This window comes from Tachypleus tridentatus, chromosome 2 (genome assembly GCF_004210375.1).
Source record: "Tachypleus tridentatus isolate NWPU-2018 chromosome 2, ASM421037v1, whole genome shotgun sequence".
NCBI lineage: Eukaryota > Metazoa > Arthropoda > Merostomata > Xiphosura > Limulidae > Tachypleus > Tachypleus tridentatus.
In genome coordinates, this window is record NC_134826.1 from 72,428,348 (window position 1) to 72,450,653 (window position 22,306).

Consider the following 22,306-nt stretch of genomic DNA (forward strand, 5'->3'; position numbering starts at 1 on the left):
CTTAAACGTGAATGAATGATAGCAGTACTCAAAATATTCAGGCCTAACAGTGCTCACTGACAGTCGACCGATCAAACATTCTTAAGTCTATATTTCTTAACTTTAAAATTAAGAACATACTTCACTGATTTCTTGGTTTTTACTACTACTGCTAGTACTGGACATTACAGTTGTCGGGCTGACATTTTTTACAATAATCTGATTAAACGAAGTAATCCAAAACTGTGAATGTAAAGCACAATTTTCATCTGAAACACTTTCGTCCGCATCTTGACCAAAACATGCTGCCATCTTAAATAAGCGTGACTGACGGAAATTTTGATTGGTTAGAGAGGTTGCGCAGAGCAAAAAGATACAGCATCGATTACTGCCTACAACAACAAGTATAAATACGTACTGGAACCCAAAGGAGAAAATATTTTAAGATACAAACTATTTGATTTGTAATTGTGTTGAAAATATGTGCTGAAAATTAAAATTACTATTAATAAAAACTTATAAATTTAAAAGAATAATTATAAAATGAATAAGTTTTATTATTAAAGGTTTAAATTATTTACAAATGTTTAGATAATAATAATAACAACTATAAAATTATGTATAAAATACTTCTATATTACCAACACAGTTTTATACTGTTTCAAACAGTGAAAAGTAATAACCACAAATTGTTGTGCCATATTTCGCAAACCTGTTGCGCACCACTGGTACAGCAAAATGTCTGCTGACTTAATCTTAGAAACCGCATTTCAATACTTGTAATGGGCGGAACACAGATGGCTCCTTGTGTAGCTTTCTGCTTAATTCCAAACAACTCAACCCAAAACAAATTTAAACACGGACAAAGGTTTAAAGAAATATAGAACAACAACAAAAAGAGATACAATTTCAAAAACAAAAAAAAACACGAGCTCATCGTTGTAAGTAGTTTTCTATGAACTATACTAAAAGAACGAGAAATAAATACTCTAGAAGAAACAATTCTAGCTCCATCATATGTATTCTCAAGAGGGCTGGTATGGGTATTAGCACTTTAATTAAAATAAAACACAGAACAACGTTTCGACTTTCTTAGGAACACCTTTATATCTATACTAATTAATAACCTAACATCTTACTGCAACGCTCCCTACAATCCCGTACCCGTTTATACTCTCGTCCTTAAGACATGCGCCCGGCAATGGTCAGTTTCAAACTCTCTCTTTGTTAACCTGAAGATGAACTAAGAAAGTCGAAATGTTGTTCTGTACTTTGTTTTAATTAAAGCTCTAATACCGAAACCAGCAGTCTTGAGAATACATTTTTACTTCAAATGGGTTTCTCGTCATCACTTTGGTTTCACTACATAAAAGCGAGTTAATGGTCTGTTCTATCGCAGCGAAATCCTTTCTACTTTCCTCCCTGAATTGAACGAATAAAATAGAAATATAGAGCTTATGGTAAAAACTGAAATAGATGTACAAAAACCCCAAGATGTACAAACTCAAATGCTTAACTGAATTTCACACCACTCCTTTCTCCATAATGTCTATATTCATAAATTTTAAAAATATTCTTTCTGTTCGAAACTGTCTGTGTAAAGCCAATATAGTGTTTGATAACAAGGTGTTTCTTAGTACCAACGTATATATATGCCGGGGATTTAAAAGTAATGTAATTCAAATTACTATGATTAATCGAAACGTTGTATATTAAAGACTGGGTATCTTGGAGGGTTTCCTAAAGGAAAACAGTTAGTCATCACCACCCACCACCAACTCTTAGACTACTCTTTTACCAACGAATAGTGGAACTGACTACAACATCATAAAGGTCCCCGCGGCAGAAAGGGTAAATATGTTTGGGGGTGACAACGATTCGAACTCGCAACCCTCAGATTACGAATACAGCGCCCCAACCACCTGACCATGCAGGGCAGTTTAAATTGATAATAACTCACATTAATTAGAATACTATGATAGTGAAAGTTGTTTCTAAGTGAAAAATAAAGATTCGAATGAAATTGCGAATTCTCACTTCAAATTGTTTACCTTTCAAGAGATAAGCAATAACTATTTCATGTTTAACTCGTATCCCTGACTTTTCATTACACTTGCACAGACCCGTATCGGAAGATTGAACATTTTCCATTAAAAGATCTCCTGCATCCTGTAGTACTATGATTTTATCTCCTACAAATCCAATGGTACATCTCCGACCTGTACAAGTGTAGCTACAATTAGTAATTTAGTGGGTTTTTTTTTAGTCAGCAGGTATAGAAGGAGCTGTTGCATTCTCATCTTGGTGGATAAAGAGATGCACAGTTTTCACATGTTTAGGATGTGAAATAGCTTTTTCAAATATCGGAACCATGCTGAACCTTTCTCATGGAAAAGAATAAATATAGTCTTATCTGCGTTTAAGTAGATTTTCCAAAGTTTGCAACATGATTCGTTTGTTTGTTTGTTTTTAATTCCGCACAAAGCTACTCGAGGGCTATAATGCCCCCATGGCTGAAAGGGCGAGCATGTTTGGTGCGACCGAAATTCGAACCCGTGACCCTAAGATTACGAGTCGAACGCCTTAACCCACCTGGCCTTGCCGGGCCCATCATGTTTCGAAATCTATTACATCTAACTATAGGTTTTTGATTATTCTAGATACAAAATGTTTAGTTACCAAAAAAAGTATAACATGAGCATACTGTGCTATATTAATATCATCTTTATCAGGATCTTGACGTAGTATATTATTGATATATAAATTAAATAATAATGGACTTAGTACTGTCCCCTGGAAAAGTACCAATTCGGGAGAATAACCATCACATAATTTATTATTTGTTCTAATTTAATTTTGCTTGCCTTTTATAAAGTTATTTATCCATCTAACTAAGGAATTGGAAAATCTAAAATCAGTGATTAATTTATAGACCAGTCTATTATGCTAGATCTTATCGAACGCCTTTTTGAAGTTTGATAATGTTGTACCTGTTGGATTTTTATAATTGAATACATTAATTATAAACTCTGTAAGTGTAATAAAATGATCAAATGTTTTATAATTTTTCTGGCACTATCTTGGTAAGGATTTAGTACGTTACTTTCCCCAATATATTTATTAATCTATAATTTTTCTTTTTCAAAACTTGTACATAAATAGCTGGTTAGACTAATTGGTTTGTAACTGCAGAAAAACTCTTTAGTTTATTAAGTTGTAACATCACAGTTATTAAACTATATTTCTATATTTTGGGATATAACCAAATTTATAGAACAGAGAAAAATATCAGCTATGTTATTATATATTTTGCTATTACAATCTTTAAGCATGGTATATTGTATATTATCCCATCCTGGTGTCGTGTTCTTATTTTATATCTTTGACGACTTTAAGTATTTTTCATTGAAGTAATATTATTGTTATTAAACTTTAATAGTTTGTCTTCTTCAATTATATATTCTCTAATACATATAGGGAATACAGGTTTCAATCTATTATCTTTATTTCATCTCTCATTAATATAATTATGCCACTTATTATTAAATTTAGGATTTATGCTGCCGTCAGTTATATCGGCCATTATATTTTTAAATAAATTGCTTTTTATTTATCTAATTCAGAACAAAAAATTGCAATCCTTAAATTGTTGATTTCTAATTAATTCTTTAACTGTTTTTTTTTATTACATAACTTCACGGCCCGACATAGCCCGGTGGGTTAAGGCGTTCGACTCGCATTCTGAGGGTCCCGGGTTCGAATCCTCGTCGCACCAAAATTGCTCGCCCTTTCAACAGTAAGGGTGTTATAATGTGACGGTCAATCCCACTATTCTACGGTAAAAGACTACCCTAAGAGTTGGGGGTGGGTGGTGATGACTAGCTGCCTTCCCTCTTTTCTTACACTGCTAAATTAGGGACGGCTAGTGCAGATAGCCCTCGTGTAGCTTTGCGTGAAATTCCAAAGAAACAAAACATATTTTTTCAAAATCTAGATAACAACTTTTCAGATGCATTCTTCTTTCTTTTTTAAGGCCAGGTGGTTAAAGCACTTGACTCGTTATCTGAGGGTCGCAAGTTTGAGACCCCTTCGCACCGAACACGCTCGCCATTTCAGCCGTGGGGGGCATTATAGTGTAACGGTCAATACCACTATTCGTTGGTGAAAGAGTAGCCCAAGAGTACTTCTTATGTGCCATTATTTTGAGGTACAAAATCATGATTCATAGCTGTTATTTTTGTGTCCGACTTTAAGTCGTATGACACGTTTAAGAATATTACTTCAACATTTCCTTGAATATTTAATATTAATCAGTACTTCAGTCGTGTTAATAAAATACTATAAATTAATTCTATCTTACACTCATTTATAAGCTCTTTATTTTTGTATGTGTGCAGTGAATTTGATTTCGCTACCTTAGAACTTTAGCACGGTTTCCTCTTATAATTTTTTGGGGAGTACTGTAAGTCTTTCCTTCTTTTTATATTATATTTTAGTTTCGAACTAACATGGTGATTTCCATTACAATTTACATGTTTGGTTTGCTCCCTTGAAACATAGCTGAATGTTTTACCCTATGACCACTCACACTTCATGATACCAATGCACTTGTCACCAAACAACGGTTTTTAGCATTTATAACAATGAAGGATTGTAGAACTTCTGAATTCGTCAGTCTTGAAGTTTTTTATTCTAATTTTTTAACATTATTTAAAGTTGTAGGTTTACTTGTTCTTCAACTTTTCATTTCTGCTCTACTTGTTCCAGCCTATTCAATTTAATCATTCTACTTCTAGATTCATACTATGATTGACCTCAGAGTAATACTACTTTTTGACTCTGCATTAGCATAAGGTAACTTAATAATTTGTCCATTATTAAACGTTTTTATAGGCCAACCATTTATCTAAGTTTTCCATAACAATAGCTGTTCTTGATTTTAAAAAATACATTAGTATTTCTTTAACCTCTTAATGTCAGAAACTAACACTAGGAAAATTTTTTTAATTTCCTTACATACTTTAATGTTATTAAAACCACGAGACATGTCCTCCACAATAACCGACTGCTGTCTTTTTTCTTAATGTTGCCATTTTGACTTACTTGCCTTGATATTTTTTTTTTAAATAATACAAATACTTGTCATCCATCATTATTTGAATGATCAGTGAAATTCTTGGTTTATTGTATTTTGCTTACTTCATTGCTTTGAATGCACTTGCTTAGATTTCTCCATGCTATCTTCCATATTGGTATAATTTAAGCCCGAAAGCGTATGTAACATTTATCTGAGCCAAAGTTTATTTCAACTTTTTCCCTTAAAATAACTGCATAGTTATAAATAAATTCCTTGTTATTTCTATATAAAACAGATGTAAAAATTAGTATTTAACGAAAACTGATTAATAATGTCTTCATTATTATAGGTTAAGGGAGCTCACTACGATATGTCAATACTCACCAGGATAGGGAGAAAAATTATATATTATCTAATACGACCATATTCAAGACCTATGACCACTAACTATTTTAGAAGATGCAGGTTTCGAAGCTTAAAAGCTCATTCTCAGATAAAACGTGGAGCCATGAACACCTTTTGTGAGTTCCAGGAATTTGATAGCTCTCCCAAGATAAAATTGCTAGCACCGAGGTATTTAACGTTCTCCCCCGTCAACATCTACACCACCCCTTCACTATAAACCCTCAAGGTTCTACTCGTAGTAACACTGAATTCATGTAGCAACTGTCCTTCCCACAGTGGGATTTGACCATCATGTCTGTCATGCAACTTCAAAGTACAAAATGCGATTTTGAAGCAATTTAAACTAAATTTGAGAATCCATGGTTAATGTTACCACTAAACAGTCAGTCACACACCTGACCAAACAGAAAAATACTAATAACAAGATGTCACTAGTCACGATTTCATTAACCCAAATTTCTCTGACATTTTATTAATATTTAATTCTACAGTTGAAAACTCCTGTTTCATGAACAGTTTACAATAATCATCTGGAACAAAATAAACATCACGTGCACTACAGGATGTAATAAACGACATGTAACCAGAATTTGACCAATCACTACATTTGTTTTTATTCACCACATCAGAAAAAATTAAAGGAATAACTGTTTTTCTTGACAAATTCAGAGTGGAATTTATTATCATTTCCAATTCTAAATACAAGTAACACTAAATACCCTTAAAAAAGGAAAGAAACAAATTTACAGAAGTTCTTATACATTACACTCAAAGCAAGCTGAGACGAAACACTGCATGATAACATTAATATGAGTTGTCCTGGCTTTGGAGTAGTATGAAGGGAGATGTAAAAACTGGTCCCTGAATGCCAAAAATGGCAGAAACCTTATTATTAAGTGTGTCCTGTCGTACTTGAAGTTATGTATAAACAGAATGGTGAAATGATTAGTTTCATCTCTTCTGGTCTTCTGCAGCATTTTCCGATGTATAATTCGACTTCTCTGTTGTACTGCTTCGTTGGCCAGGTATCAATGCATCCTCTTCAACTTTCAATTCTTCGAATTTTTCAGTCACCTCATCCGACTCTCCATTTGCAGCCAACTGCTTTTCATCTAAAATAATAAATACAACATTTATATCAGTAATTTTTTATTATTTATAAAAAGTTTGGTTTATCATTCATTCAAAAACATAATTGTCATTTATCTTAAAATACATGATATTTTAACAACCACACAATTCCACTACAAGTTCATTGAAAAAGATGATGATTAAGTTAAATACAATTTTTAACCCAATAAATACCAAGAGTAAACAATAACCATTTATATCCTCACAAGTAAAAACCTTACATTATTAAAAAAAACAACAAAAAATGTGATTTACTTTTAGTAAAACAAAATAAAACAAACTTCTAAATGCAAAGAATGTATTGTTGTCAAGTGATAAAGGATACAGGAATTATTAAATTGAAAAATTTTAAGACAGTTTAAAATTACATTTTCTTAAAATTTTACATTATTCTAGAAGTAAAAATATGAAAAGTTATCTTTGAATCAATATTTGTACCATCATCCATATCATTTGATTAGTGTTCCACACCTTTTCTTAAGTCTTATTTCCAAGTGTTTTTTGTTGGTTTATGATCCATCTTTAAAACAGTTAACTTTGTAAGAGATCAACAATTTGGTTTATATACAAGACCATTTATGTGTTTTTAATTTCTCACAAGGTTGTTTGAGGGCTATCTGCACTAGCTGTAGCTGTCCCTAATTTAGCATAGAGATGGAAGGTAACTAGTGAAAACAACTGACCAACTTTTGGGCTACTCTTTTATCATTAAAAACAAATATTGACCATTACTTTATAAGGTCCCCTCAGGTGAAATGGCTAGCACATTTAGTGATATGGAAAACAAGATCATAATAAAGTAGAAAACATTAATCCACATTAAAGTAGGTCCTAATTAAATCGGGATAATATTTTGTAATTAAGCAGAAATATCTCTCTATATTACTTTACTTCATGAACAAAATTTTCTGGAAGCCTAAACAAATTAACATTCTTGAAATCCAAGAATGTGGGAGAAGATATGAGTTACCAACTTTAATCTGTTTTAATCACAACCTAATGTTGGGGATATTCTCAATACTTAAAATATGAACAAATGTTACCACTAATATTCAAATTTACTTTAAAGCTACCAAAAATAAGACTTGAGGTACCCATAATTTATATTCTACATTTTTTAGTTGTGTAAAAATTTTGTAACTTTGAAGAATCCTGAAAACAAAGCAAGTTTCACAATCTATCAACACTAAAACAACAAAACAGTCTAGGTACAGAGATCAAGGAATCACACATATCTACATTACACTCCTACCTTTCAAGTGAAACATCGTAATTAATAATAAAAAAGTGCTTAGTTTTTATAGTACATTTTAATAACAATTACTTTAACATATCCCATTATTCACAATGTACTATCAACCTTAAGCTAAACATTACACAACCTTTTATCTCCGTTTCTTCATCTGAAACTAAATGATCTATGGTCCACTTTCTAGCTTCCTCAAATGCAGTTTTAAATTTCTGAGCATCTACAACATAAAAAAAAGAGGAAAAATTATTATTTTTTGTACTGTTTAAATTGCTTCTAATTAAATAAGTGACTAAGAGAATCAGATTTCTGTATTCTATGTATGATGAGGCACGACCACTATTTTTAAGTAAATGTCAACAGTATCTTCTAGTTTACTTTTGTGCAAAATGATTTATACAATCAGTCACAGTTCCCATATCTTGGACAGTATCAAATTCCCAAATGTTTGTCAGATCTTTTCCTGAACTAGTAATACTGCTCCTTGACTATTTTATTAAATCTATTACATATCATTGAAATTTGAAAACATTAGTTGTTTAATACAGGCATGCCAATGACATTTATGAAAAAAAGAAGAAAAGGTATATAGCCTGGCGCCAGAGGCGCCACAGCCGCGCCTGACTAGGGGGGTCCGGGGGCATGCCTTTCATTTACAGTTTTTAGCAGATTGATTTATTCTTTTAATTTGCATTCATTTTTTAGAAGATATATCAAAATATCTAAAATTAACAAATAAAATAAAAAGTAAATAAATGAAATTTAAGATTGTTTATTTGCTATTTATTCAGTTTAATTTTTTTCTAAATCAAAATATATTAGTAATATGAGTTAATAAAGCCAAAATAACTCAGTAAATATTTCAAATACAAATCATTTCATTATTATCCTTTTTGTCATCAATAACATCATCATCATCAACTACTGGTATGCTGCCAATTAAATGTTTTACAGTCATTGCCAATAACTACTTCTCTGCTGCATATATTCCATACAATTTTCAAATCACATAAAATTACTCTTTTGACTAATCATGACTACCTACAATTCAAATTGTTCATCTATATAATCTTGTCAGTAAATTACTGGTACCTCAATATCAGTATATTTTTCATTCTTTCACAATACAAACTGAAACAGCAAATCAAGGAAAGCTTTGACATTGCTTCAAAATAAAATTAATGATATGCTTTAAAATAAACCACTGGCACTGTATGCTGCAGATAATAATAAAATGTTTTTCAGTCACTGATATCAACTTCTGCTATGCTGCAGAAATGCTTTTAAACATTTCAATCGCTGTTGTTTCTTTGGAGCATAGAGAATATTTTATCATCTGGTATGCACACGATACCAGACAACGAGACCTGCGACGAGACTGCCTCCAAGATGGCGGTCAATTTTTTGTTTCTGCAATAAACATTGAAAAAATATGATTTCTCCTCAAAAACCACCTACCCGGCCCCCAAATCGCTCATATTTTCTCCTCGAATTTACACGAATCTTGTGGGTGATCGTTGGCTGTTTGAAAACCGCGGAAATCCGCGTTTCAGCGGAAAAATGGCATGCATGTTAATAAAAATAAGTCAGACTGTACTTCAACTGTCACAGTTTGATTAATCACATACTGTTGTCAACTTATTGAAATTTAACCACAATGCATATAAATGCAGTTCATCCATTTGTTTACAATAGTAATAATCAATTATTAAATTTTAATTCACACACATGATGTTATTATAATGTAACCAACATTACATATTTTAACACTTACAATTACTACATGAAACATTTGATAATGTAATACTTTTTAAAAACACACATTTCTTGTGGGTCAGTAATATTCTGTGATGTCCGTACATGCACAAAGCTTCCTGTTGCCAACCCTACATGCTGTAAACTTGTATTTCAACATCTATAGAATACATTAAAAAAACTACCCACAGATCCAGATATATAGTTCATTAATACCAAGTAGTGAATGCGTTTAATTAACCCTTTTGTGATAGGTAACGGAAGGCCATGTTATCTTGTTTGTTGATTTGTATTCAAAATTTTATTCATCTACTAATTTATCAATGTATGTCAATAAGTTTGGAATCAAACTATAAATAATAATTAAAACTTTAACACTATATACGAGTTAGATTCTTAATTTAAAAGGAAATGTTAAAGGAACACAAATATAAGATTGTAGTGAGTCATATGGTATATGTTGAATATAGCACTGTTTAAATCAGATGTTTCTGATGTCAAAATACTAAGCCTGTTGTTTTATATAAATTAGAAACTAAAATTACTGATATTAAGAAGCTAAAATATAAAATAAGAACCACATATATTTTTATTTTGCTAAGATGTCGCTCATGTACTGAATCAAATACAGTGGCCCCCTGTTCATCTCTTTCAATTTTTGAAAATGGTCCCTTAATAATTTATTCCTAAATAGTAGTAATATGTAAACATATGTAATATACACTCTTCACAAAAGTTACAACCTTGAATTCAAGTGCTACACTGAAAATCAACAAATTCAAAACAATATCTGAACTATTACTTTAATCCTGTCGAGATACAATTAATGATCTTTTGTCTTTATTCTTTCCTGTCCCTACTTCCTTGTTTTTATGATAAACTAGATATCCAATGGATTAATTTAAAGATAGGTAAACATAAAGTATTCGATTATTTACTGGTGCAAGTTCAACTGTTTCTACAAACATTCTTGGGCAACAAGCAGTGCTATAGCCTCAGAAACCCTTACATGCAACACTATTAGTTACTGTCAATTAACATTCATTTCATTTTTTTTTTTTAAACTTAACCTGAAATTTACTGACAGTATACATTATCATACACATTTTGATGTAAACATGTTTTGACATTATACTTTCTCTTATAAACATCACCTGCCAACAAATCCTGCCCAAGCTATACAACCTTACACATCACATCAAGTACTAAGTAATGTGTATTTTTGTTATATAATAAATAAACACAAAGTTACTCATAAATTACTTTATATAATTATGGTTTTTGAAAATCAAATGAAAAATACAGATATGAAATAACCAGACATTTTTGAAATAATCAGTTCTTTTTAACACATTTCAAATCTTTAACACACAAATATGTCAAAGGCAAAATACACCCATCTTGGAAATTCTAAATGTACAATTTGAACATAGTTTTGTGGTGTGAGTGTTTGGACATTTTGTGCTAGAAGTGGTTCTTGCACACTTTCCAAAAGGATCAATCTTCAGTAACATTGCTGTCTGTGAAATGATAAACATACATTCCATTCCATCACAACCTTATAACAGCTGGTTATCACATATCTTGATGACCCACACAACCAAAATTATTTAAAAATACAATAATCAACCCTCAGTAAAACTTCCAACAAGGTAACACTTAGAAGAACACTTAACAGTGAATTAAAGATGAAATCTACCTTATGTTTAATGCTATTTATTCATACATCAAAAGGTCTTAATTGCATGTCATAAGTTTGTTTGTTTTTTTTAATGCCATTGAGATCTTACAAATTTCCTACAAGAAAATAAAAGCACATAGAAAGAAGTGAGGAAAGCTTACTTTCCGCAGTCGCAAATCGAATAGCTAAAAGTTCTGGTTTTGTTTCTTCATCTGCAAAGTCAGCAGGTGTGCTCCACACCCATGCTCTGTCACTTCCACAGTTGGGTTTCAGTGCCATGTAAGGTTGGACTGAAATGGAAAAATGTATTTTACAACTCTTAGGCACAGATTAAATATTTGCCTAATTAACTTCTGAATAAAAGGAACAATTGTACAAAACTCAGTTTTTTAAAAAAAAGTCACAGCAGCTTTGAAATTTTTCAAAGAATTACATAAAACACACCCTTAAAACTATAAATACTGCAATCAGACTCACCATGAAAACTGTATTAATAACATTATATAATTAAATACTGTTGAGAAAACTATGAACATCATAATCAAAATCAGTTTAAAAAATATAAATGCTGTAATCAAACTTTTTATATGTAAGCTTTGGTAACATATACGTACCCACACAAAATTACGAGTATTGGTACAAATACATAATTTAGTTTAAAATATCATCGCTTTCTACACAAAATTTTGATTTTGATATGCTGTAAACAATTATTTTAAGACTACACTAATAAGCCTGGATAAAGTTCAACAAATACTTAAAAAGTCATAACACAAATCAAGCAGTATTCCCCAAAACCACCCTAATATATAACAAATTAACTGCCAGAATGTTACAGAAACTTCCATTTTTTTTTAAGGACTTTGTAAAAAGAATTACAGTACATTGCAGTAACCTGACTTTGATGAACAAATTAAGATACAATCATGAGCTTTGAGAGTGATTTTATTCTCATGTTTCTAGGGGGCACCACAATCAGATAGTAAGCATTTCCTTTTAGTCGTTCAAGAATGTGTCTTGTAGTCAATAAGTATGTTACCCATATGCAAGATCTTATCTCTATCATTACAGTTTTCCTGTGGTCAGGGATCAAAGGACATGTCATTACAATTGTAGACTTGTTTTCAAAATACTATTGAATTACTATTTTAAGAATATACGTGATACAACTGACAAGCACTTAAGTTTAAGAGCCATGTTTGTCTAACTTCACTACTGTTTGTACCAAGTAATGTATATTTATTTACTTTCACAGCAATGTGAATGCTAACAATCACATTATATCAACAACCACTTGACAGTATTATATGTGTAAAAATGGCTGGTATAGATAGAGGAAGCACTATGTAGAGAAGCAAACAACATTTCGACTTTCTTTGGTCATCGCAAGGTTCAAAAAAAAAAAAAAGTGCCTGGTTTTTGAATAAATCTGGTATTAAAAAAATATGATATTCCAGTTAATACCAAATTTATTCAAAAACCTAGGACAAAACTAAACTCCATACTAAGTAAAAACTACACTGACAAACACCAACATTATTTATAAAATACAATGTGATAACTGCCATGACTTCTATATTGGAAAAAAAGTAGGAAAATGGAAACCACATTCAATGAACACAAAGAGTAATCTTCACACGTTTTCGAACACTGCAAATCAAATAAACACAACATAACCATAGAAAACACTCAAATACTAAATAAAAAAACAAACATAAATAAATGGAAAATTAAAGAAGCCTTACTTATACAACTCAAGCCCAAAATAAACCAATACAAAAGAACTCCTTTATACCTATATCAATAAATATATCCAACATCTAAGCACACACTACATTCCTACACTTAGTTGACCACATTTAAACGTGGTCAACTATTGGTCAGTCACCTCTTTCTTTGTAAACCTGACAATAACCAAAGTTTGAAACGTTGTTCGCTCCTCTACATAGTGCTTTCTCTACTCATACCAGCCGTTTTTACATATATAATTTTCTCTACAAGTGGGTTTTCTCATCATCACAGATTATAACTTGACAGTATTGCTTGAACTAACTGTTTCTTGTCCCATCAAAGTCGAAACACGTGCTGATTGGGTGAATTAAGAAAATAAAAAGAGAGAGAGAGAGGTGCTAAATTAGTGACATATTGTGTGACCACAGTTTCATTCCTGAAAAAACACGAAGTACTGAATATGCCATTAAAATTCCTCAAACAAATTTTTGCTTTAAAACTTCAAAAAATGCAAAATTTGTTCTGGACTCATAAGAGTCCAAAACTGTTCTAGATTAGACTTCTATTTAGCACAGCTTTACGTTCAAATAAAATGGGATAAGTTACAAGATGAAATCTTTAATTGCCACAGTTACTGGGAGTGGGGTTCACCACATTACTAACACTCACCCTTGTAACCTCCAAACACTTAACTTCTGATCAGAGCAAACTACCTGGGTAAATAAAAACTACACTCGTGAACTTAGTAACAAACATAGCAATTTAATATATAATCTTCAAACTATTACTTATAGTGGTTGTATTACTCTAATTATTTATAATGGCTTCATTACAGTTGCTATACATATTTCCATCTATAAAATATCGAGCAATCTCCAGTAACAAAAAACACCACCTAATGCTGAAGTTAAGTTTTCAGACAAATCTAAATCACATAACTGTAGGTGAATTTTTTTCATGTACCTGGAAATATTCAAGTATGACAGGTATATTATTACTGATGCACTAATCTAACAAATGTTTCAAAACTTCTTACTGTAGTGATTAGCACAAATTTTCATAGTTTTGTCTCTCCTCATCAGAATACGGCATGAGCCATTCAGTGACGATTTCAGTATTTTCACATCTCCAGTTCCTCTCTCTTTCCACTCAGGTGGTTGTTCTTTCGAGTCGTACCTGAACAGTTTTGCACGGCTATATGAAAAAAACAATAAATAAAACAACCAAGAAGTAATAGAAGCCACAATCAACATATATTGACAATGAAGAATATATAATATCAAACTCTAAGTGTCAGTTTATAAAACCCATCATATAAGCCCCTCCCACCCTTTCTTTCATTTGCTGTCACTTGTTTACTCAAACCTCCTTGTGTAATATACATTAATAACTGACAAAGTAACAAGGCTTAAAATAATTCATGATAACTCACTGGGGAAACCCACAATATAAGTACCACACAATTTAATCTGATTGTTTATCACAAATTACCTCTGAAATTAATTGCTTTCCACTTGCTAAATGAAAGTTCATAGTACAATAAAATTAAAGTAGACGAAAAAGGTTACAAGCTACGACTAAATAAATGGAACTGACTGTTACACTTTAAATTCTTGTACAGTGGAACCCCTCTGAAGCAGCCACCTTTAGGACTGAGACAAACTGGCCTGATTAGAGGGGTTCCACTGTACATCATTAGGGATTATGTAAACAAAAAAGGGACTGCGACTGAATGACTGCTTTCATGAAGTGACTGAATCTGAGGGGAGGCTGTTTAGAGGGGTTCCACTGTATATAAATCACCTTTCACCCATTAAAGGCTCCCTAAATTTAGAAAAAATCATTAATAAGAATACTTAATTGAAAAATGATGTACAAATACTCAAAACTTCTATTTAATGAAGATGTGCTCATTACATTCCAAGTTACAAAATGTAAAGTTCTAGTTACAATCAAAGTGACTGTACAGGGTTAAACAAACTCGTATTCATTTGTAAAAAGTGTAACACAAAGGTTCTTTTGCCATTTTTTGTTTGTTTGTTTGCTGACACTATGCAATATTCCCAAAAAATGTCACACATCAAAACATCTGACAACTGATCACACAAAATGAAAACTTTCTGCCCCATTACCCCTGTAATTTATATGCACAGTTTCAAGAGTTTAAAGCCTACAGTCAATTATAATATTACTTTGTTACTAACAAGTCCTTATTTGTAATAACTAACATTCTAATAATTTCCTCCTCTTCTTCTTCCAAGGTCTTCAGGGTCACAAGTGGAAGCTTTACTACAGGTTCAAAGTGAATATCAGGGCTAGCTGGGATGTCTTCATCCTACACAAAAACATCATTATAAAGATTCTGCAATCACATCAAGTCTAAGCAGATTGTGGGCTACAAAATTATTTTTCTACATATTTTAAAGTTGTAATTTTAATAGACGATAAAAGGTTTAATAACATTACACTATTAACACCTTGATTTACAAAGAACATACGCTTTCATTTTGTAAATAATTCTATCTCTACTTCCACTTTTACAGTTAAGAAGATTGAATCTAATCTCTAACCCATATAAAAGCTAGTGTGTGTGTGCATGCATGTTACCCGGCCCTTGACTTTTCCAAATAGGAGTCATTATGAAAGCCAAAATGCTTTTATCCAGATGGAATATTTCGATTAATGTCTGCCCATCACGATTTTAGTTGCAGTGGTGCAAGGGGCCCATGAAGAATGTATGCCCCATGAAACCTTATAAGTGTAGCGAGTGTTTATGTGATGAGCCAAAAGTAAAGACATACTTCAACATCACTTAGCCTAGAGCCAAGTGTATAAAATTCGTAAAGTAAAAATATCCATTCAACTGAAAACTTAAATTGTTTGTGAATTAAGTTATTTTCTGTTATATAATTATATATAATCACTTTAATCAACAGACTAAATCTAGAAATCAACAAATATTTTACCAGTTTTTGTTGTATATATGTTTCATTTTATTCTTACAACAATATTAGGTTATATTTTTGTTGCTAAGCAACATGATAAAAGTCACTGCTGGAATTGTAGTGTTACCAAACCAAAACTCAATGGCTGTTTTATGTTAAAATTTGCTAATCTAACCACTTTTTACCAATAATTATTCTACGAAAATGCCGCAATTCATCTCACGAACAATATTAATTTTGATTGGCTCAGAAGGGAACTTACTGACGTGTGACTGAAATTTTCTACCTCTATGTTGGTCTAACTTGATTTCACAAACTGTTTTTCAGTTAGCTATAGTTAAACCTCTTGAAATATGCAACTAAAGCCAAAGTAAGTTTCATTAACTATGTTTTCCTCCACACTGTTCTGATCTTTAAAAAAATAATAATGTTGCATTCTTAAGCTAAAATATTGATTTTTTCTTCAACAAGCTAAGCTCTGATACAAGAACTGAAAAACAGTTCCAAGATGGAAAGCAATAAGCTGTCATATTAATCTTGCCAAATCCAAAACAAACCCATTTCTAATATGTATTAACTTTTCCTTTTGGTTCTAAATTTAAGAATTTGTTAGAATCGTGATTAATTATTTGTAGATGATTCAGTTTTTATTCTTCACAATGCAATACATTAAGTGAAATCAAACTTACCTACATTTGTCATTTAAAGTCTAAAAAACCCTTCTAAAATAAGGTTTACTCTCAACAGAAAATATTAAAAATGAATTTCACACACATGAATTTTTAGAGTAAATTTAAATATAGACAAGTAATTATTAATAAGTTACCTTCTCTTCACTGTTCTTCCTTGCTGGTGAAGTAGTAACATTAAAAGTACCCTATTAAAAGGAAAATTAACTCAGAGAATCAAGAATGTAATTAAACCTCTTGAATAATGTGTTAATAAGAATTATTTTATTGTAACATTGAATTAACTATCAAAACCATACTAAGTTACCTGTCACTAAATATGTGACAATATAAATGCATAACTGAACTGAATGGCTCCTTTTTAAAGAAAGTTAAGAAACTTTAGTAGAAATAGTAGCTTGGTTATTTAACTTCAATAATTGAATGTAGTTTTAATGCCAGTAAAACACTGAAAAAGTGCTGATGATGTATATCATCCAAAATCCAGCATCTTCAAGATACAACAAACTTGTCATTATCCAAATGATTTCTATCTTACTAACTGGCTCAACAGTGGCTGTTAGAGCAAGAGTTTAATCAGGTTGGTAATGTGTAATTTTTAATTGATTTCAGCTGTGACATCAGAATTAGGGTACAAAGCATCTAACAGTTTTTTTAATGCTAATATATTATTACTTCCTTATATCATCCTGCATATTTAATTCAGACAAACTGACAAGCCTGAAACCTAAAACTAGGTTTTTAAACACCTGTGCTTTATTTCATTTTGAGTTAAAGAGATCATAAAAATTCTGACAACCATCTCTCACGCAACTTAATTGTGAAGCTGAACCATTCCTAAGATGCAAGACTTTTCTGATGCTGAGAATTTTGTACTCATTTTCTAGGTTTTGAAAACCCAAATGAGACTACTCTGCCACAAACTGCTGTAACTAAAGCATGTAAACCGAGGAGAAAAATGTTAAGTTCTCAGACCTTAACATGCAAAAGAAAGTAACTACAAAATCAATGTCACGAAAAAGAAAACATCTGTGGATGAATTATACTGCTACAGAAAGGTGAAAACATCTGTGGATGAATTATACTGCTACAGAAAGGTGAAAACATCTGTGGATGAATTATACTGCTACAGAAAGGTGAAACTGTACATACATTTATATAACCACTAAAGTCTACTTGAGGTGAGAAAATGTACACAAAATATTTGCCCATTTGGATAAGTCATTACAAGATAATAGTACTAAACTGGAACATTATTTGCAATGGTAAAAAGTAACACACTTCCATTCTTATGGAATCTAAAATGATATAAAACCAAAAACATTCGTAGGAAAAAAAAAGTCAGAAAACAAACCCTTAACTTTCCTATTCACAATTTCACTGCTTAAAAAATAAATAATTTGACCTTTGATTTTTAACTGTAACCTGATACAATTACTATTTTAGAATACCTTGTCTGTAGGCCCACTCTCTTTTGGCAGTGCATCTGTGGTTGTAACAATCTGTCAATAAAAATGTGAAAAACAATTAAAAACAAAGATTAATTTAAATCAAGTCAACTACATTTATAATTAATTATCTTGGCCAAACTTAGACAGATAAGGAGAAATATATATATAAAGAACTAGGGCTATAATGATCATTTTACCACGGTTAAAACTGGAATTCAATCTAAAATTAATGATAATTATGTCAAAACTAATTCCTTGTATTAATTATTAATAACTATACATGTATCTCATTTACATAAACTACCGTTTATGTACTTAGCTTTATTTAGGTTATTAGGTTGATATATTCTAGATCACCATGTAAATTCCAAACCTCTTTTAGCATAGAACAGTCAAAGAAATTTTATTTCCTAGAAACCATGTTGTAAAGAAAGTACAGCAAATTATTTATCATCAACAAACTTTATCTCCTCATTAAATATTTTTATATTTGATATAATAAATTATTACATTTTATCAGAGCCTATTATGATTTGTTATGGCTCAATTAATGTCTGATCCTTACAATTTTATTCACAGGGGAGCAAGCAGTCCATCAAAACCTTGTAAATATTGTGAATGTTGGTATGAGCTAATAAAATTAATAAACAAGCCTAAACTTTAGATATAATGTGAGATAACCTAGCCTAATGCCAAGTGAATAAAATGTCCTCAGAATAAAAATATCAATTTAATTTTAAACTTAATAAAAAACCAGTAACAAACCTCTTTAATCAATGGAGATTCTAAATTAAGAAATATTTCTTTTAAATTTTGTAGTTTATGTAGTTTATATACTTCATTCTATACTTTCAGTACATAGACTAACAACAATCTTAGGTTATACTTTTGTAAGCCATTGTTTGAACACACTATTTACCAAACAGCACTGGCAGTCATATATATTAGAAGTTATAAGTAACCACTTCTTTTCTATGAGGTTTTTCACAAGCTTGCCTCAATTAAAAGATGAACATGCACAAGCACATGGATAACTAATAATACCCAGATGAACACCCTCTGGACACACTTAGTATGGGTGACAAAAATTTTAGGTTTATAGATTCTTTTTATACTCACAGATATATCCTTTTATTATTATAAATATGTAAACATTTTATTTTCAAATACTTTTGAACATCAGAACTGAATTTAATTACCTGAAACTATTTCACAAAAATTAAATGATGCTTATTTGGGATGATCATCAGTGTATTCAGGCCACAAACACCTGGATGAACAAAATAGGACTACAGAGGATAAATGGCATGAGTTCAGCTAGCTAGTCAATGCAATAATTGCCTTGCCCATTTCCTGATGCTTAGTCTGGATATGCCAAACAGTTCAAATTACAATCACAACTGGAATGAGAGCTGTAGGTGAAACTATCCAGTCAGTCTTGACTACAGTAATCATCTGTTCTCAGAATTTTATTAGTTTAGGTTTCAGCTAGATAGTCAATGCAATAATTGCCTTGCCCATTTCCTGATGCTTAGTCTGGATATGCCAAACAGTTCAAATTACAATCACAACTGGAATGCCAGCTGTAGGTGAAACTATCCGGTCAGTCTTGACTACAGTAATCATCTGTTCTCAGAATCTTATTAGTTTAGGTGAGCCACGTGCATGTAAAGTGGATGTAATGATACTCAGTAAACCTTACTTTTTAAGAGTGTACTAGCAAATGTTTGAGAACCTTCAAGTTTTAGTTGCAAAGATGCAACACAGTTTTCTAGCATTAAGATCAACCCCAGCTGACTGCCACAAAAACAGCAAGGCAATCTCGTTCTAAATAAAAACATTTTCCAGCAAATGGAAAGGTGAATGTGTATTCTAAACATAAAACAAGAAATAATTTTATGTTTCTACCATAAGCTTACAAATTCACACACTGAAACTTCTGCAAATGACATCTTTCTAAATAACCTACCTCTGTCAGTTCACATGTGGCACTTTTAAACTTATCTGCAAATGTATCTTTACAGCAGTGGTGTAAGAAGTAGGATGACTGAATTGACATGCAAATTTTGCAATGAGAGATTAAAAATATATGGAGATTAGTTGTTATACAAGCATAAAACTTGGGATGTGTACAACACCTCAAGGTTTGATGATCATGTATACAATTAATATTCCTATTAACTGCTTTATACTTTATCTAGGACTATACATAAACAAAATAAGTATTTGTAAATGAGATATTAAGAAGTAAAGCAAACATTCCAGCATATTATAGAAAAGAAAGGTAAATATGTGTTGGAAGAAACTGAAGTCTCGTACTACGTCTACAAATGCAGTTTCATTCTGTGACAAAAATGGACAGATAAAAGAAATAAAATACAATATTGGCACTTTATGATTCTGTATTAAAACCTATTTCTTATTTAACTATTTACCAAATCAACATCTTATGAACCTACTTATTTCACTGAAACTGAAGGACCACAGAATAACCAGGTAAATTTGCCAGATGTGCAACCGAGATTTCCAATGGCCAGAATGTTTCTTTTTACTTTATACCTCTAATATCTTTAGCTTGAAAGAACATTACTGTATCTATATATGAAGTATATTATATGATGAAATTTCTGTAACCTAAGTCCCTCTAATGTCACAACGTGAAGTACATTAAATCAGATGCTGTTATCATTGTACTAAAACAAATTGTTGATTTTATAAACACATTTCATCTTAATCTAACATCATGGTGTTATTTCTAACTATCCATATTAAATGATTTATACAAAAGAGATCTAGTGTAAACTTTGCTATCTCTCACTTTGAAGATTTTCCCATTTTATTAATAAACAGGTAACTGTTGATTTCTTAAAAATATATTTATTAACTTGGAAAACAAATTTAAACTGTATTCCTGTTCATTTTCCTTCATCTAAAATTATTTTAAGTTTCTTTCTTAGGTATATCTTTCAAATAAAATATAAGTAACTCTTCATATTTATTGTTATAATTTGTTCTTTAATACACGCAGCAAACATTAAAATTAAAATATGTTTTAACAGTAATTTCTATGTTTTATTAACATTTACTGTAGTGAATATTTCAACTTAAAAATCCATTTACGTTTCCGTAATTTTTTTAAATCAAATCCATTAAAATGAGTTTGCTTATTTGTTCTTCAAATACATTTTATAAAAAGGATAAAATCACACGAGACAGGCTACATTATTAAACTTCAGCTTCAAGTTAAAGTTGCTCGACACTACAATACACTTGCACGTCACTCATTCTTAACCTAAGTACAAGACATAAGACTCAATGTGTCACTGCAGGTATATGTGAAACTGTTTTTATCATCATAGTCAAATATTTTTAGTTGTTTAATTAAAGTAGCAGAACAAAATTCTTTTACGTTTGTACAAACTGTAGTATCAATTGTACAAACATGTCGATGAAAAAAGGGAAGTCAAACAAAGCTAATGCATTTCTAGAAATTATACTGCGATGCGTTACCAAAAACAAATCGTTAACTTAAAATGACAAAAATGCATCATTTTAAACAATACACAAATGTATAGAATACTTAGTGATTAAACCACAGTAACAAAACTCAACATGCAATAATAATGTTTGAAAAAAAACTAACTTACTACAATTTTTAGAATTCGAAATAAAAATTTTATGAAAACATTACCTCCTGCTCAGACATTGTCCTTAAAGATTAGTTAGATTTTATTTCTCGGATTTATTCCCTTTCTTTTCCCGCTTGAACATACAGCCTCAATAAAATATGAGCTTGAAGCACCACCTAATGTGTGTAGTTGTATGATAGAATATGCAATATAATTTAATATATATATATATATGTAAATCAAATTCAAAACAATACAATTAAATGTACATATATAGTATAAAAAGCAAAAACATCATTATGCACTTTTTCTATGTCGTTATTGAAAGTGAACGTGAAATACATAGAAATCTCTGTACTTCATGTAAAGTATATCATGTACTGGTGTTCGGCAATTATTCTCACTGTATGTATAAAATAGTCCTATTTTTCTTTTTAAGCAAAAAAGCTAGAAACTTACTAACATGGACTGAGATATATCTGTTGTTTTTTTTATAATACTTATTTCAAACTAAGACAGTAGCAAAATACTTTTCAAGGGTGTCGAAGGGAATCAGACTCATGGTACTGGAAAATTTTGTGAAA

At 31.0% G+C, this 22,306-nt stretch overlaps 2 protein-coding genes across 7 annotated transcripts in view; both read right to left on the reverse strand.

Annotated features, from left to right (window-relative positions):
- Window positions 1–392, reverse strand: part of LOC143244215 (uncharacterized) — a 35,125-nt gene extending 34,733 nt beyond the window's left edge. For 5 of the 6 annotated variants that reach the window (XR_013024972.1, XR_013024971.1, XR_013024970.1 and 2 more), the window contains exon 1: window positions 121–392. Coding sequence is in view for 3 of the 6 variants with exons in the window: in XM_076488467.1 (XP_076344582.1) it covers window positions 121–291 (171 nt within the window). In the remaining 3 variants the exon portion in view is untranslated. The remainder of the gene's footprint in view (window positions 1–120) is intronic. The other variant, XM_076488468.1, reaches the window with a different exon arrangement.
- Window positions 393–6,050: 5,658 nt separating this feature from the next.
- Window positions 6,051–21,917, reverse strand: LOC143244211 (ran-specific GTPase-activating protein-like). The gene is made up of 8 exons (XM_076488456.1): window positions 21,785–21,917; window positions 18,094–18,144; window positions 16,780–16,830; window positions 15,237–15,343; window positions 14,045–14,202; window positions 11,439–11,567; window positions 7,975–8,061; window positions 6,051–6,573 (listed from the first exon to the last, which is right to left on the reverse strand). The coding sequence occupies exons 1-8, from the start codon at window positions 21,797–21,799 to the stop codon at window positions 6,413–6,415; spliced, it is 759 nt and encodes a 252-aa protein (XP_076344571.1). The 5' UTR covers window positions 21,800–21,917; the 3' UTR covers window positions 6,051–6,412.
- Between the last annotated feature and the right edge of the window lie 389 nt (window positions 21,918–22,306).